The 18,289-nt window shown below is 46.9% G+C and overlaps 1 protein-coding gene across 1 annotated transcript in view; it reads left to right on the top strand.

Moving 5' to 3' along the window:
* Wdr72 (WD repeat domain 72) overlaps nucleotides 1-18,289 on the top strand; it is a 172,886-nt gene that overhangs the window by 59,608 nt on the left and 94,989 nt on the right. The window contains exon 14 of the mRNA XM_023565937.2: nucleotides 3,829-3,950. Coding sequence (XP_023421705.1) covers nucleotides 3,829-3,950 — 122 coding nt within the window. The remainder of the gene's footprint in view (nucleotides 1-3,828; nucleotides 3,951-18,289) is intronic.

Below are 18,289 nucleotides of genomic sequence, written 5' to 3'. Positions count from 1 at the left end.
ACCGGTCACCCTTGTGTGTGTCAGCATCTTGATGCCTTTTGCTTCTTTTACTGCCCCTCCCCCATCCTGTGTCCCGGGGGTCAAAGGTCAAGATTCTATGCAAAGGTTGAAGCTGACCAGGCTGATAAATGCCAGCCTCACTGTGAAGTGCTCTGGGCTGTGCAGGCCAAGGTGAAGGTCACTCTGGTCAGGGGCTTTTTAAAATATATTCTGTGCCCTGAAGGTATCCGTGGGTTGATATGGAGCCAATATGAGTCTGTTATCCTATCAGCAGCTTTATCTAAGTATCTGCATGGAGCAGCTATCTTCCACAATCCCTGGCCAGCTGAAGCAGCCATTGCCTTTTTGTCTGATTTAATGTGTTCAAATTCCTTCCCTTTGTGTCCATCTCGAATTCCTTCCCTTTGTGTCCGCCTCCAACCCACAGTATCAAACAGCACCAGCACGGGCAGCCTTGCCAGGGAGGGCTCTGAGGAGAGCAGGTGTGGCGCTGACACCAGAGAGACTGGGAAGCGAGAAGTGTTTGTTCCCAAGGGAAGAAAGGGAAACCTAATTGGGTGAGCAGGGGGAATGGTGGTGAGAAAATGGCCTGCAGGTCAGTGCTTCGAGTTCGAGGTGAAACGGAAAGGGAATAAAAGAGATCACCAGCTGGGCCACAGCATCCTGGCTGAGCAGACTCAGCCCTTCGGTGCCTGCACCCGGCTGTGTGCCAGGGCTAAAATGGGTTGACTCTGTGTCAGGCTGGGGAGGGGCTGCAAATGGGGTGGGGACCTGCAGGTGGGTGGCTAAATGGCATCCTGTGCTGGCTTGCAGTACTCCTCTAGGCGCCATCTGTAGCCCTTGGTCTGAACCTCCTGAGAGCCTGGGTCACAGGAATAATGATGCCTGTGCCCTTTACACGGGCAAGGAAACTGAGGAAGAAAACACACACTGCCTTGCTGAAGGCCACACAGTCACTGAGATTGGGGTGCTGTCCTCATGGGCAAGCAGGGCACCAGCACACAGGCCTGTCAGGGAAGAAAGAAAGATGCCCACAGGGCTGAGAGGTGCTGAGCTGACTGCAGCCGGAAGGCAGGGGAACCTCTTCCCCAGTCCGGGCTGCTCAGTGTCCTCCTCACCCTTCTCTAACGCTGAGCTGGGCCATCTCCCAACCTGGGGTGCTTGGCAGAGGGCTTCAGAAGTCTTTGGTTTTGTTTTTTTGCTTTTGGGATACTTGCATGGACTTCAGCAGCTGAGCATCCCTAATGCAAAAATCTAAAACCTGCCACAAAAGCTGAAGTGTTTTGAGTGCCATAGCTTCCAGGAATCATTTAGGAGTAAAATAAATCATATCGAAACTCATATTAATAAAGTAAGTGGAAATGCAAATTTTGGGGAAGGGTTTAGAGGATGAAGGAGAGAAATGTCATGGTACTCTTTACACTTCAACTAGGAGCTAGGGAACTCTCAAAGACATCTCACTGGCATTGGTCTCAGTCTCCTGCCTGGTTTTGGTTCACTGATTCACATGGAAAGTACTGTCCTTAGCTCCCATTCTTGATCAACTACAGTAGAAAGCTACTCGTGTCATCACTGAGCTCCTATGGAAAGCGGTTGTTCTCCTGCAGCTGGAGGTTGGATCAAGTGATTTTGCAAGGAGCTTCCATGATGTCTCTCAGTCAGGAAGTGGCACCCCTGCTGCCCCAGCCTTGCCAGCTCCTCCTGGGTGGTGACGCCCCCTGCTGGCTGCTATGTCTGCCCTCCATCCCTCTGGCTGCAGGGCTGTGCTCTGCAGGAGCCTGGAGAAGGGTCCAAGCCCTCAGTTTGGGGACCCCCAGAAAGGGAACCCTTCCTCCCTTGTCTTCCAGCACCCCCTGTCCACAGAGGTTCTCAGTGCACTAGCAGCTAAAGCAAAAATATGGAGTCCACGTCCATTTTGCACAGCTCGGTAAGGAAGGAGACAGTAAACTGATAGGCAGCACCCATGGATTCCCTGTCCATCCCCACAGAGTGCAGACCAAGGGCGTCTGAAAGCCCTTGTAGAAAATCAAATTGTTGTTTCAGATGTGTAGCTCACTTACTTTCTGTGCTAACTTTTAAAGAAATCAACTCTGACCACTTCCAGTGGCACATGTGAGCCTCAACTAGTTCTTTGAAGCAAAAATAAGGGGTGGGAGCACTGCCAGTGTTGCTCTAAATGTCCTGGCAGAAGGGTTTCCAGATGTGTCTTCCCCCGTGACACCCTGAGAGTATGAGGAACTCAGGAGCCTCGGCTGCGTCATTTCCATCCACACTGTGTCACTGCAAGCAGCCCTGCACGTGGTTAAGAGAGGGTTATAGCTGCTGACGTGCATAGGTGGACTCTGGTCATCCCTGAAAATGCAGGAAATAATCCTGTTTGCACAGACAGACAGTGTGGCACAAAACAGAAGAAACAAAATATATACAGCATAAGAAAGCACTTATCACCTGCATTCTAGTTCAATATGCAATTTCTGGAGAATTCTGGGCATGCTGATGGTGCCTGAAACCCTACCTTTTCCAGCAGGGAACCCCCTGAGACCTGGAGCTCAATACCAGCCTGGGCAGCACAGGGAAGACCCATTCAAGAAAATTCTCCAAATATTTTCAAATATCTTAGTTTGTGGAACCAGAGGAAACCTGGAGGAAGGTTTCCTGTCACCTGGGAAATACCAGAAGGTCCAGAATTCATCATTTTCTGGAAGCAGTACAAACTATAATCTCAGGCTTGAAAACAATGTCCTGATTGCTGTCCTTGAGAGAGAAGGTCTTGGTGTTACTGCCTGCTTTGTTTGGTGGAAATCTCATCAGTCTTGATGGAAAACAAGAGCTTGGGAAAAGGTCTTCTAAGTGAAAGATGCTCAGGGGAGTAGAAGGTAAAGCTAGTACAGTGGAAAATGCTGTTCTGTGGCTTGGGAGTGAAATTCTCCCTGCTGCCAGTGGTTCCAAACCCAAAGCATCAGGCAGTGGCTGCTTAGTTGCTATAAAAATGGCCGAGGAAGAGAGGAGAAAAGAGAAAGGGTTGAATAATCAAAATTCTCAAGTCTGTCTGTCCATCCACCCATCTGTCCACATATTTGAAAGGTGCAGTGGTCTTAATAAATGTTTATTACCATTTTCTTCCTATAATCTCTCTGATGTCTCCTTGTTATCAATAAGAGTTAATTATATTTTTTCCTAACAAATAGTACAGTTTTCCTCCTTGGTAGGAAAGGCATAATATAATTGCAATGTGTGTTTTGGGTATTATTTATCAAGATACTGCCACTGAGCATTTTTATGTCCTTGGACATAGGTTCATATTTAACGTGGTATCAGTGCTGGCCATGAGTGCATAACTGATAGGAGACAGAGAGTTCCTAGAATACCGTATTTATAAAAATGCTGAACTCCGACTGAGTCCTTGCTGGTAACCTGCTGCCTTGACTCGCATTTGGATTTGCCAGCCCTCCCTCCAGAACTGAAAGAATGGCACGGAGAGGGTTTCCTGGAGGCGTAGGGTGCCGAGGCACACCCAATGCACTCCAGAAGCTGCAGGGACCGCTGGAGGCCCCTGTGCCTGCCTGACCCTGGCCATCAAGGGTCACTGGGCTCAGGCCTGGGGACTCCTGCACTCGAGAGCCAGACACTATGGGGCAGCACCGGGACCCCGCGGCCAAGGACCCTTGTGTGTTGTGGGAAGGGGGAGATATTGGCGCCCCGCTGGTTTCGGTGGGGGGTAGGAGGTGACTCCCCGTGTGGGTCACTGCAGCCTGGGGGAACCTGCCTTGTGGTCTGTGTGTTCTCAGCTCAGGGCCTGCTACCTCTCCCTTCTGGTCTTGTCCCCAGGCACTCTGGAAAGACACGAGACAGGAGACCGAGCGCGGGCCATCCTCGGCTGCGGCCACGGCGCACAGCTCCTGAGGCCCGAGGCATGGAGACAGCAAGGTGTCAGCCTTGGGCTGCAGCGGGTAAGAGGGGCAACAGCTGGGCATCACCCCAGTTAGGGCGCAGTTCATCGGAACATGAGTCGTTATCGTATGAGCTCAAATTCCGGGTGCTTTTCAAAGGGAAGGAGAAATTAGACTCTGTAGTTTGGATCCATTTTTAGTTCTCATTTGAGCGAGTTTGACCTGCTCTTAAAATGTGTATTGCTCATGAACCAAAAGTATCAGAAAAAGTAGATTATTGCACAGATAATTCTTTTGATCCTCTGCCTTGGTAAGAAATTCAGCTGGAGTTGGTACTCACCCTGTCCATCCAAGTCTAGCAGCTTGGCAGAAACAGGGACCAGCTTTATCTTTTCCACTTTAAAACCTGAGGTAGTAACTTAATCTGCTTTCTTTAAGAGATTCTCTTCCATCTTTATTGTTACATCTTCAATGACCTTTAGCATGTTGTAACCTTGGCATTTATAGACACATAGCCAACATGGTTTGTCCATAAACCTATCTTTTCTCTTTTCTTTTTTTGTCTTTTTTGAGCACAGGATCTTGCTGTACAGTTTAGGCTGGCCTTGAGCTCACATTGTAACTCAGGCTGGTCTCAAAATCGCAGTGATCCTCCTGCCTCAGCCTCCTGAGTGCACCACTGTGCCCAGCTTCCGCGCACATATCTTCACAGTATTGTCTAATCTGTGAACATTTTGCCCACATCATGTTCCTTGTGGTGTCTTTATTATTGCTGATAATTTTATTTTTACAACTCCACTATTTGATAATTTACTTTATGAAAAACTCAGCTAAGAGCCTACTTTTGCACTGAAGTTTTAGAGGATGCATTGGAATCAGGGTTTGTAAGTCAAGGGTTAGCTGATTTTAACTATGTTGTTGCCACTTTCTTCACTTCTTAGGATTGTGGAGTCTCAAACACTGCTCCTAGGCCTCTTCCTGCAGGCCGTATTTAACTCTCAGGTGCATCTGAAGTCAGAGGCCAGGTGCCAGAAAACCCAGCTGGCACCGGGGAGCAGGGGCCTGGCTGGCCTGTGAGCCTTAGAATTCTAGGTGCGACTCCATTTAGGCTTTGTCAAGTCCAGGGTTGGCTGGCCTCCTGAGAACTGAGCAGCACAGTGTGCACACTACGAGCTCCGGCGGGGCCCCTCCTCCCTGCAGCAGGGCTCTGGCCAGCGTCACGCCAAGTGCCCGAGGCTGGGCGGCCAGCACCCTCGCTGTGGGGCAAGGCGGGCCAGGTGCAGAGCCTGTGAGACCAGATTTCCCATCCCACTGCCCACAAGGAGTCCCTGCCCACTGCTTTTTGTCCTCCCTCAGATGCTACTGCCCATGACGAGGTGACAGATTTTTCTTTTCTCCTTTAGGCAGTTGTATTTAGAGGGCTGAAACCTGTTTGTCACTATCTCATGTTTAAAGAGCTATTTCTCATCTTAAGAGGGCCCTGGTGTAGATGCTGTGACCACGGGGGAGGTCGAGTCACACGTTTCAAGTCGCAGGTGGAGCGGTGGGAGGATGGGAGAGCCACCGTCACTGACCCTCACTGGAGAGGTCCCCGTCTGCAGGAGCCCAGCTCATTCGTCAAGTGCCACATTTGGGGCTGAGTTTCTGGAAGGTAAACTGATTGCTCTTCCTTCCGGCTTCTCGGAGAACCTCAGAGCTACCCTTCAGGCAGTGCTAATAGTACAGATAGATTTCATTTTCTTTATGTAATTTTGTTTCTTTCTTGACTTCAGGAAGCAATAAAATGCTGAGGTCTTCATCTCCTCCTAGGTGGAGTTCAGCTTTATTTTCTAGCTGCTGCCCTTTGCCTTGGGTGACCGCTGCCCCACCTCCATCCGTGCCCGTGAGGAGTGAACCCGACAGGAGCAGCCGGCAGCTGTCCACACTCCTGGGCCTCCCCGCGGACTGGAGCTCAGGGCCCACTGCAGCATTCATGTCTGTGATTCTCAGTCCCTTCTGCTCTAGTGCTGAGCTCCTTGTGTCTTCTAACATTTCACCTGAGCCTTAGGCTGCTGAGATGGCTTGATCTTAATCTCCTTTAATGTGAGAACTTGATAAGCAGGAAATTTCAAAGGTGCTTGTAAATTCTTTATTCTTGCCATGAATACAGTACAGTGCTCCATGAGCTTACTTAAGAAACAAGATAACAGCTTTGAAGACAAGGGTTTGAGTCACACTCTGGTGTCACAGGTAGGAAAAGCCTCCAGGCAGGAGAGCTGCCAAGGTGGCTTTGTGTTTCAGGGTTTGGGTGGTGCATATCAGTGGGTCACAGCAACAGATTCTGTGCGAACAGTTTCAGCAGAAGAGCATGTCAGGCCTGTGTGTGAGCTCTTTGTGATGCGAATATTTGAACATTTCCTCAGTGCTCTGTTCAGTTTTTCTTCTTGCACTTGAAGAGTACGTGTAGAGAACAGCAAACACAATGGAAAGCATTTAAAACCATGTGTAGTTTGAAATGCCAAAGGAATTGAATCTGTGCAGCTAGATGAGGAAAAATCTTTGGGGCAGGAGAGAAAGGTTGGAGTCTTACAGGATTGGAAGGAATACAGTATCATATTAGTGATGGGAAACGGCTTTTCTTAGATTCAGCTGAGAATAGAAATCAGACAGGACCTGTGTGAATTGTAGTGGGAGGAATTTTGTGTAAAGTACAGAGTAAATTGCTTTGCTGAAATTATCATGATGTGGCAAAGTCTTTGTAGGTGTATTATATTTTAAGGGAAAAGCCCTATTTTGTCTGTTGGTTGGTTGATCGATTTTTAAATGAGTATGCAAATAAGCAGGATTATTGTAACTGTCATGGTGTAGGCCGCCATCGTGTCCTGGGGTGCCTCTATTTACCAGACTGGGGGGATGCAGCAGCAGGGCCTGCTCCTGTTCAAAGTTTCACCATCCGCTCTGTGGCCACCAAGCAGGTGCACCCAGAGCCCTTGAAACCCTGGGCAGCACTGATGCTAACTGCATGCGCGCATGAGGGCTAGGCTTAAGTTAAAAAAACCGTGCAAATCAGTTTCACACTGTTCATTTTATGTCTACTAGGGATTTAAAGTTAAACGTGCAGCTTGCGTTCTTTTGTATCAGACTGGGGCAAACAAGATGAGTCCAGTGAGTTCTTTTTCTTTTGCCAAGAACCAACTGGTGAGTACTGTGGTTTAGGGTGGTGCAGCCATTCCTCCTTAGTTGCTGTCAGAGCCCGTGTGTAGCTCTTGGTCCCAGTGGCACCTTCCAGCACCCTCTCTCGCACAGGCAGGCAGGGCCAGAGCCGGTGCTGCACTGTGGTGGCCAGGTGATGATCTCTGCAGCCTCTCCAGACCGGAGGTCTCAGGTAGCATGAGAAGCTGGGAAAGGTCAATATCTCTGTTTCTCTCCACACCTAAGACTTTAAAGCATAACCCATCCTAATAACTAGGAACTGGGCAGGTGTAACCTGAGAGACCTCGGTTCACGTCCGTGCTCTGACAGCAACCAAGAGCTGTGTTTGATATGTGTTTGAAAAACCATCCTTTGCAAAAGAACAGGTATGCAAATTATGTCCCCCAACTCAGCTGAGATATTTTAAATGGAATTTGCATTAAATAATTCAGTTATTGATGCATCCATCCACATACGAAACTGATCATCAGTGAAAAATATGTCTGTGTTTATGTGCTTTCCGGCTGAGCTTTCTAGAAATAGTGTTGCTTTCTTCTTACCTTTTTGTGAGCTGAGGGTGATGTATGTTAGTGCCATTTGCTGAAAGGTCTCGCAAGAGCATTGTCCTGCTCCTCCTGTGAAGTGCAGGTGATGCCCCGTTGCTAGTGGGGAAGGGAACCCCATCTTTCCCACACTTCATCAGAGGGGAAAGTTAGCTCTTCTGTATTTTATGACACACGGAGTAACTGAAATAAGACTGGTGAGGCTCCTAACTAATAATTAAAAATTTCACTTACAAAGTTACATGTAAACTGTTAAACAGTGCTTCATGGTGGCCGATTACAGCTGCAGCTTAACTCAGTTTTTATTTAACTGTGTTATCAAAATCACTTCATTTCAAAAAAGAAAAAATATGTATTTGAAAACAATTAACTGAATTCCATAGAGATAAATTCTCCATAGAGAGTAACAGTGTTCATTTTTCTTGATCATTACTTGAGTTCTGATTTTTTTAACATGTAAATAAGAGCCTATAACTCTTTTTCTAATGTGGGAAATGTTTTGCACCAATTTTATACACGTTTAGGAGAAGATAGAATTACTATTAAATATGAAAGCACTCAATGACAATATAACGATTTCTGTGGGAGAGCATTGGATTAAAATGTCTGAGAACTGTGATTCCATGAATTCAGCTTTAAATTTTAGTGCTGAGATCACAACACCCTTCCTAGGAAGGCAGACTGGAAACATGTATTCTGGGGAAGTAATACACGAAGAAGTCTGTTCTTTGAAGCCTTTGTGAGGTGACCCTAGCTTTTGGCAGTGTGTAGCCGCCTCTCATAGACCTGTATATACAACTGAAGCTGCTGAACTTTATAAACAAGGCGAGTTTCTGAGTCAAAATGTTTCAGACTGAGCAAAGGGACATTTTTCATTGAGCAGCTCCAGGACAGTGTTAAGGGTACTGAAGACTTCTCTGCACTGACTGCTTCCTTGAATAACTGCCCATGGAGTGTCCCCTCATCCCCCTCCTCCTCTCCTGATTACAGCTCTTCTCCTTGGTGGGGAATTGAGCACCTGGCCCTGTCTGGAACCCAGGCGGCCTGGGGCTATGACAGGTGGGGCTGCACTTCCAGCCATCCCCCTGCACACAAGGCCCCTCTGAGTTTCCTCCCGGGCCTTCAGAGCCTGGCTGTCTGCACGGACAGGCACCAGGCTGTGGATGGGGTGCAGAAGGCGCCTGCTGGCCTGTCTGTCACTGCGGCTGGCGGAGCCCAACTGTGCCGCGCGTGCTTGCAGGGAGTGGCCGCGACAGAAGGGCACTGTTCGGACTCGTGTGACCAATGCAGTTAACACCAGATCCATATTAGTGTTGTCAAGCTCCCCTGATGTATTTAAATAGGTTTTAATTATTTCCAGCGTCCAGAGGCCTGAAATATATGGCCTCATAGTTCTTCAAAGAAAGCTCACTTAATGCGTGAATGTAAAACCTCTCATAAAAATGAAACTTTCTGTCAGCCTGAGTCACTGACATAGGTTATTCATCAGGCCAGCGATTTGTGTGGCAGAGGGCCATTTGAATAGTGTATTGTGAGGATGCTTACGGTCCACTTGACAGGGGCTCTCCCGGTAAATAGTGCAATTTGACTCCAGCTGTTAAAGAGTGGCTTTGACAGCAGCCACACAGAATGGAGATGCCTGGCCGTGCGCGGAAAAATCAATATCAGCAGCTCGTTCCTGTAACCTGTTCTTATCCCTCTGCAGGTTTGTAACGGCCATCCAGGGTTTGTAAGTGCAAGTTTAAATAGTGTTTTAAATGCAGCTCACTTGAAGTTTCAAATGGAGACCTTTGCTAAAGGGTCAGAACATGGAGGGTTAGGGTGTGATTTCCAAATCCTGGGTCGTGCTCCCCCACGCCGCAGTTAAGCAGAGCCGGTGTCTCTCAGCTCAGGAGGAAAGCGTCAGTGTTAAGCAGGGGCGCAGAGCCAGGTGGCTGCTGTCTGTGGCCAGCCCAAAGATTATTCCTTCTGTTTGAATCTCCTCATTGTTCTGTCTGGTTTCCGCCCATCTTCTGTGAGGATACCTTTTAGTGAGAAGGCAGAGTCCTTTGTGACTGTGCCCATGGCAACGCCCACAGATGTTGACAGCCAGCTGTGTCACAGTGTGGTTCTGCTGGAGCAGTCTGGTGGGGTTGGAAGAATTTGCTAGCAGTTTTTAGTGCTGCCAGTTTGCTGTGATACTGACAACAGTAGTGGACATTGACTGTTAATTACGATAAACACACACATGGGCTTCTCTTCCATGGGGTCGGTCCCGTCAGTAGATGTTATGTCTAACACACAGATGAGGAAGTTAAATGATGAGTTCAAGATCAGAGAAAAGAAAAGGTTTCAGAGCAAAGTCTTAAAGTGTTTTTTTTTTTAAATCCAAGTAATGAAAACTTTGTAGCTGACTATTGATTTTCTGGAATTGCTGACATAATTCATTTAAATTTTTCCTAATTTTTAACTGAATTCAAGTTTTCATTGTTGTTTACCTGAGATAGATTAAGGCTTCCTCTAAGGTGTGCTGAACAGAATGTGAATTTAAAAAGTCTTATTTTTTAACGTGGAAGAGATCTACATGGTACCCACCTTCTGCAGGGCCTTTTTTGGTGAAGACAGCTGAAATAACCTGTGTTCCTTTATTGCGCAGCACTGTGTGTGCTGAATTGGTGACTGAGGTAGCAACTGAAAATTCTTACAGCTGATCACATAACTGTCAAGGTCAATTCAAGGTCAATGTTCCTGGTTTTATAATTGCTGACTGGCAGTTGTGATTTTTACCAGAGAAAGGATTTGTTCAGTTTTGGTTTCTGCTGGTTTCAAAAAAATATTTCCTCCTCTGTTAAAAGGTATATTTTTAGTGAGTAAATGTTTACATCATTTGTTTATTACCGGATTTAACCTTAGGCATACTTCAGTTCCCCTCTCCCTTCAGGATTTCATCAGTCCTGTTAGAAACACGGGGCCCTAAGGTGAGAAATCTCTTCTTCAATCCTATCACTGGGGCAACAAATCTAGCAGAGAAACACTGAGAAAAGTTAAGCATATAAGACATTTTACTTTTGTGTTTAGCATAACTTAAGGGCAGTGCTAACATGATTTATTCAAGCGCACCTTTAAGTTTTCCCTTATTAAGGGTTTTGTAGCCATTTCGGGACACGTGAGTTCTGTCACCATACCCAATACCAGGCACTTGGCAACTTGTTTCTTCTATTTATTTTTTCCTTTCCTCCCCTTTTGTTACTTTGTTCTTGTTGCCAACTTTTTCCTTTTTAAAAGCCTGTCACTTTCCAAAATTTGTTAGTCTCTTGCCTCTTAGCGGACCTAAAAGACAGGGAGTTCTGCTGACAGAGGCCTGAGTCAGCCGGGTCCTGAGACTAAGGCAGGCACCCCCCACACTACTCTGGGATCTCGTTTCCTTCATCTTTTCTAAGGGAACGTCATCTTTGATGTTCTGTTTCTTATGACTCACACGCTGGATGGTTTTCCAGGAACAAAAAGTGAAGTTTGCAGGAATTCAAATGTGAGTGGGTTCCAAGCATTAGTTCCCTGAACCAGGAAAGAGGAGGAGGGGAAAAGGAGGGAGAGGAAGAGGAGAAAAGGGAAGGGGGAGGAGGGGAAAGAGGGAGAGGGAGAAGAGGAGGACAGAGAAGGGGGGGGAGGAAAAAGAGGAGGGGGAGGAGAAGAGAAGGACAGACCATTGGCTTTGCTTTGGAAAGGGCTGCTTCCCCTGTTCACTGTGCCTGACATCTGGACCCCGGGAACCAGACCTGGCACAGTGACTGTGAGAGGCTGGGGCACACCCACAGTACCCAAGCGAAGGGTCGGGTCCCGCAGAGGATATCCCTGTTCACTTCTGTGAGCTCGGTTTTAGTGGTTAAGCTCTCAGAGTGCCACCATTCTCAGCAGCAGTCTCTGATTTCTAACTGGGGTCACACTCTGCCGCCTCTGAACACAGCTGTTCAGATTCTGTGTTAAGATGCTCCTCGTGGCCTTCGGCCCTGCTGGCCTGGCGGTGGTCCTGGGAGGCTGCAGTGGGCAGCAATGACTGTCTCCTGTGTGCGCTTTACTGCCAGGCAGAAGCCTGGGAACTGACTGGTTCCTGTTCACAGAGGCGCTGTGGAAGCCGCCTCCCCAACTTTCCTCCAGCTCCACAGAGCCTCTCATCAGCATCAGCATGAGAAGCCTGGGTTTCTCCCCTCACCCCAAAGCAGAAGGGTCCTGTCATCCCTTTCCTGTGTCTCCAGCCAACCTGTTTCACAGTGGCTGTGGCATCGTGTTGCTTGGTCATTATACGGCAGAACGTGGAAGATCTTGGGAGGGCCGGCCCTTCCTGCAGGACTAATGTGAGATTTAAATAAAGATACGCTTGACAGTTGATAGGATCTGCACATCTAAGAGGTTATGGACCAGGAGCTTGCGCAGAGCTTATCATCGTGTGATTGTCACTGTAGCATTTTGAATTACAAGATCCTACCTTTCGTTCAACCCAGTCAACCACAAAGTCCAGTTCATAGGTGATCATAACCTGTCTTTAAGATCTTACATGTATGTTTTTGCTCCATGCCTTTGACATTTATTTATGCTAATGAGTATGTTTAATCTCTAGAATGTGCTTTTACTATAATCTCTGGTGTTACGTAGGCTAGAATTAGTATGATAGTAGCAGAAACCTACAAGTTTTCAGTGCATCTTACGACAACCCCATAATTACAGAGTTGTGCTCTGCAGTGCACACTGTTCTACACTGATCTATCCCTCCAAGTTAGTGGAGAGGACGCCTTGCCCCTAGAGCAAGTGTCCAGCTGATGGAGCCCTCTGATGAGTGATGGCATCACCCTTTCTATGACCTGGTGATGAGGGTCCAGTGGTGGACCACAACTTTGTGTTTCTGGTCTTTACCTCATATTCCCACTAATGCCGAGACTAAGCTCTTGTGTTTAAAATATGACATTAGTGTGCACCAGTAAGTGTGTATCAGTAAGTAATCATCTGTGTCTGTTTATGCCCTCGCTGATGAGTAGACTCCAGGAGTTTCTGTGAAAAGGGCATGATGCGCGAGTGCTAAATTCAAGCCTGCAGTGCGGTAGACCAAGTAGCAGCACGTGGGGGCATCACTGTGTGCAGCTAGTACACCATCTCTCCTGGGCTCTTCCAGCCGTCCATGGCTCCATCTCCTCGATGAATCATCTCGTGTGACAGCTTTTGATTCCCATTTTGAAGATGCGCTGAGCTTTGTTGAGACAAAACAGGCAGCGCTGTATTGTAATTAACAGTCATCATTAATTTATACTCTTCACGGTAACTTTCTCCTTGTTTAAGGCTGTGGCCCTGCTGAGCTACGTCAAGACCTCGACGGCAGCCACTTCCATATGTCAGAAAATTCTTGAAATTAAAATTGTCCATAGAATCGTCATGTTACTTTATTCTTTATTGAACTAGGATTAGAGCTGCACTTTTGGTGTCGGGAAAACTCATTGTTTTAGTTTGATTTTAACAGCGGGAGGGCAGGGGCATGTCGTGTAGGGTGACAGTCCCAGGTTCAGCCGTGAGAGCTCCCGTGCATTGAGCTCGTGCTATCGTTCACGGAACGGTCTTTTCAGAGCCCACCACTTGGCTGAACGACGGCCAGCAGCGAACGCCCAGTTGTTGTTCACATGAACTGTGTTCATTCTTGAGGAAAAAGCTGAGTGTTAAAGCAGCGTGAAGAAGATGCTGGACAGGGTCAGCTGTGGGCTTGGGGCCGTGGCCCGGGGGTCACCGCGTCCTGTGGCGATGACACAGAGTTCTGGGGCTGCCGGCCGCGGCCAGGGGGGCCTGGTCCCCCGAGTCTGTGACTCAGAGTCTTCTCCCCGGGGGCCACAGCACGGGCACGTCCTGGCCCTGTCTCAGCACCCTCTTGTCCACTTCCTTCTTGCCTCCACTCCGGGCAGTGCAGACACCGGCACGGCCTGCTCCCTCAGTGCCCTACAGCCGGTCGCAGCTCTGTGCAGCTCTGTGCAGCTGTGTACTGGACTCACATTTGGAAATTTTTATTGTATAAACTCATGGGTTAAAGCTACCAAATACCACATAGAAAGAATAGTAAGAAAGTGAATATTTCCATCTTTTGTGAATTACAAAGGGGAAAAAAAGGCAGAAAAAGAGCGTGTTCACTTTGCCACTTAATTGCTGCAAGTGCAAGTTGGATTTTGGGTATCCTGACTTTAGGGAGCGGGGAGACCTAGAGAAAATAGTAACAGAGAAAAGGCCCAGAGCACAATAGTCAGATACCTGTCCTGATGGTTCAGAAGCTCAGAAGGGAAGTGGATATTCAAGCCAGCCCCCATCAATTGAAAAGCGGAGTAAATAATAGGGGTTGCAGTTAGGAGGTTTAGTGTCCCCCGGGGGAACCCTGTAAGGTGGATGTTAATATACTGTGTCAACTTGAGAAGTTTAGAAGTTTAAGGGAGAGGCTCAGCAGGGAGCCAGGATCTTCACTTTGAATCTCCTCAGCCTTTGTAGGAGGAAGGCACAGAGCTGGTGTGAGTGCTGCCCCCACCTCGGGGTCGGGGAACCTGGCCTGTTTACAGATTAAGGGAGGAAAATAAGCCTCTTCTCTTTTATTCTGGCTACTTTTGCTTTCTGCTGCCTTGAAGTGTTGTCCCTGTGTCTTGCCTTGGAGCCAGCGATGATGGACTGAAACCTCCACAGTGAGCTAAGTAAACCTCTCCTTCCTTCATTCTGGGTGTCAGATATTTTGTCCCAGCAACAAGAGAAAAGTAGCCAAGATGGTGGACTTACTAGAGAGTGGACAGAAATGCAGAAAGAATAATACAAAGCGATATGGTTGAGATGACTTCTTTCACCAGCAGGGCTTCGATGATTATTCCCTTTCCTTGCCCTTAAATGATAGGCTCCTTTTCCTCTAGTAAGAAGGTTATCTAAATAAGCACTCAGAGATGGCCTGACTCTGCGTCCCTCGAATAATTACTGGACTCAGCCATTCCCTCCATGCAAAGCCCCGAAGCCAGAGCAATCTAATCGACAGATTTATAATAAGTTTTCAAAATGTAAGTATAATAAATATGAAGAGGCCTGATTTATGTTTCATTTCCCAGATGCAAAGATTCTGGTCCAATTCTATGTCCCCCAAGTAGCAAGCACTGCTTCTAGCTTGTGTAATCATTTGAAAATTGCTTAACTCACCCCACTCCCACCAGCGGATGGGAAAGAGAGAGGTGATTATTGCAGTCCAGTCTGAGTGACATGAAACACTTTAGATAACTCACTGTGGGCACATGGGTGGTCCTGGGTTAGGAGTCCCAGGAGGGCCAAACCTGATGAGATCGCCTCTTCTTCATTGTTTCTTAATACCCCATTTACATCTTTGGGATGCGTCCTCAGGAGTTTCTAGGAGGCAGTGCTCTTCCACATGGTTGCCACTGCCAGCTCCAGATGCTGCATCTCCCACCTGCTGTTGCGGGCACAGATGTGCATCTCTCTGTGCAGCCTAACCCCACTCGTTTAACATGCACATGCAGTTAACTTGCAAAGTACCTCTGCTTTGCCTTATTACTTCTTATTACTTTACTTTGTATTCTCAAACAGGCCTTCTGCTCCTTGGCAATAAAGAACTACTATATATATATATATATATATATATATATATTTTTTTTTTTTTTTCCAACACAGAGTGCAAAATAGAATATTTGGCCAGCAAGCATTCATTGAACACCTACTATGTGTTATTCTTCTGTATGCCCTGTTTGCCACCTGCGGTATGATACCTCTTGATGCTAGGAATTTCTGCCTGATCCTGGGGTTGATGAAATGTCCATTTCCAGTAAGAGAGGCTGGATCATAATTTAAGAACACACAAACACATGATCCTTGGGTAGCAATAAAGTCTCTGCAGGAGCGGCAGAGGATGTCTAGAGACTTAATTTAGGTGGAGTAGTTGAGAGCATCATGGAAGTGAGGTAAATGGCAAGATGGAGCCAGCCACGTGGGCAGGAAAGGCAAGTCCCAGCAATTCTCAGGGAGTTAATGAGATGCTGATGATGGCCTTGTGTATGTGGAAGCCTTGGAAGTATCTGACTTGGTCACTCATGAGTATTTGTCTCTCTATGGCTTGCTGCATTTTACCAGCATAATGCGTTTAATGTTCATCATTTTGTCATCATCTTGCAAAATTTCTCTCCTTTTATAAGACTTAATATTATTCCTTTGCATGTGGTCAGCACATTTCCTCCATCTATACACGGTGGACATTTAATTTATGTCTACATCTTAGCTACTGTGAGCAGTGCTGTAAGGAGCCTAGGAAGGCAAACATACTTCTTGAAAATCCTCCCATCAGTCTTTCAGCTGAATACTCAGAAGTGGAAGTGAAACTTCTGTGTCATTTAGCAGTTTTACCTAGTTCTAATTGTTTGAAGAACCCTCATGCCGAGTTTCACACAGTATGCAACAGTTTCATTCTCACTAGTAGTGTGCTAGGATTTTATTTGCCCCACATTCTCACCAACACTTGCCTTTTGCTTTGTTTTTGATTATATTTTACAATAGCATCTTGACAGGTGTGACATAAAATCTCACTGTTATTTTGATTTGCATTTCGTGAGCGGTTTTTCACAACCCCCTGGCCATCCTTCTATCTTCTTTGGAACAATGTCTATTCAATGGCTTTGTTCATTTTTAATTGGCTAGTTAGGCTTGTTTTTGTTTTTTGCTATTAAGTTCCTGTACTTGAACTTCTAAGAACAATGATTAGTGGGAAGTTCTATGAGTGATATAAACCGCCAATACACCGTAAGAGACAGTGTTGTCAAAATAGAACTGGCTAGGCAGTTTCCTGTCACTGTGACAAAATGCCTGAGAATAGCAGTTTAGAGGAGGAAAGGTTCATTTTGGCTCATGGTTTCAGAGCTTTTAGTCACGTTCATCCCTCTTCAGTACTTTTAGGCTCATAGGGAGGGGAAGCATCACAGTGGACGCAAGAGGCAGAGAGAGCTGCTCATGTCATGCTAGACAGGAAGCACAGACAGGGAGAGAGCCAGGGAGGGGCACACCCTCCAGTTTCACCCCCCAGAACCTGCTGCCTCCATAAACCCACAGCTGTTACCCCACAGTGGGTTAAGCCGCTGATGAGCTGATGAGGGCAGCATCCTCCTGGTCCTGTCACCTTCCAGAAATCTCAGCCTGAACACATGGGCCTGTTCAGGGACATTCTGGGCCTGGACCGTAACAGTAACTTACCTAAATCATGGAGTTCTGTGCCTTAATTTGCATTCTCTATACTGTGCTTTTGTTTACAAAAATAGTTTTATACACATTCAAATTTTCTGCTACACTGGGAACTGGCACACATTTTCTCTGTTGGACTAAACAGTAAACATGATTGGCTCCATGGCCACAGCTGTCCTGACCCTTCAGCTCCACTTTATAACCCAAAACTAGCCACAGACAACATGGAAATGAACAAGTGTTCCATTCCTGAGCGCTGCTGATATTTCATTTATAATAACAGAGGTGGTGGGTGAGCTCAGGCCAGCAGCCAGGAAGTGGGCAGCACTGTGAGGAGATGGCCGTTGCTGGCCGCAGGAGAGGGGGGGTGGTGCTCTCCTGCCGGCCCTAGCAGCCTTCTTGTCTTGCCCCTTCTTAGCCTAAAACTATAGTTGTTTGTACAGTTTGGGAATCCTGGCTGTGAGAGCGAACTTGTCTTTTTGAGGTTTATTCTGTTCTCCTCAGCTTCTTTAAATAGTCTAGGTTTAAACTTGAACCTGTCACTCAGAGGGTGGGTTTTTGAAAGAATCCCTGTGTTCCTTACTTCCTAAGCCTGTTTAAGTTGCCCACGTTGTAGCCAAGCATATCTCTGGGTACTGATTTCAGCTCCGGGACACTGTTGAGTTGACTGAACTATCTGCTGGTCAAGCAGCAGCATCTCAAACCGAGTATGGCGACTGGTAACTCTGTGCACAAATGTACATAAGAACATTCCAAAGAGAAATGCTCTGTAAAGTTACGCCCCTTGGTTTATTTGGTCAGTTTCGAGCAGGTTGTGTTTCCCTCAGACCCGTACCTTTCCTGACCTGTTGGCCAATTCTCAGCCTATTAATGAGATGTTTAGAAAACGCCATGCCAGCCGCCACCGCAGTGTCATAGCGGGAAGCAGAGGCTGGGAGGAAGTCAGGCTGCACAGTGTGGCCTTTAATTAGTCTGCGTCTCCTGAGGCTGAGTTCGGAGTAGCTGAGCAGCACACACCTGTTATCTTAATTGGCAGTTAAAGACCGAGAAAAAAGCCAGGAGAAGTGGAGGCTGCTGTTTAATGAATGCATGCACACAGACATCTTTCTTGCCAGGTCTGATTTGGTTTTTTAATGGAATTGTTTTCTAATTTAATGTTGAATTTCTTTTGTTGGCATCACTGAACTTTCTGTAGGATTCGAGGCAGATCCAAGGTGAATCAGGGCGTGTGCTCCAGCAGCTGTGACCGCCCAGCAGAGTGAGTCAGGCTGGGTCTTCTTGGCACAGAAGCACAGGACACTGCCTCTGTCCTGGAGAAGGTACTGGGCTGGGAGGGCTCCACTCATTCTCTGTTTTTTTTTGTTTTTTTTTTTTTTGTTGTTGTTGTTGTTTATGGTGCAAGTATTTATTTTAATACTTCTATCTGAAGGCTCTTATTTTTGGAGAACAGCA

Source organism: Cavia porcellus, unplaced genomic scaffold (assembly GCF_034190915.1).
Source record: "Cavia porcellus strain 051 isolate PalLab524CR breed Dunkin Hartley unplaced genomic scaffold, mCavPor4.1 scaffold_1, whole genome shotgun sequence".
In the NCBI taxonomy this organism is placed as follows: Eukaryota; Metazoa; Chordata; class Mammalia; order Rodentia; family Caviidae; genus Cavia; species Cavia porcellus.
Note: the sequence above shows the minus strand (reverse complement) of the source record. Positions and strands in the feature narration are given on the sequence as shown.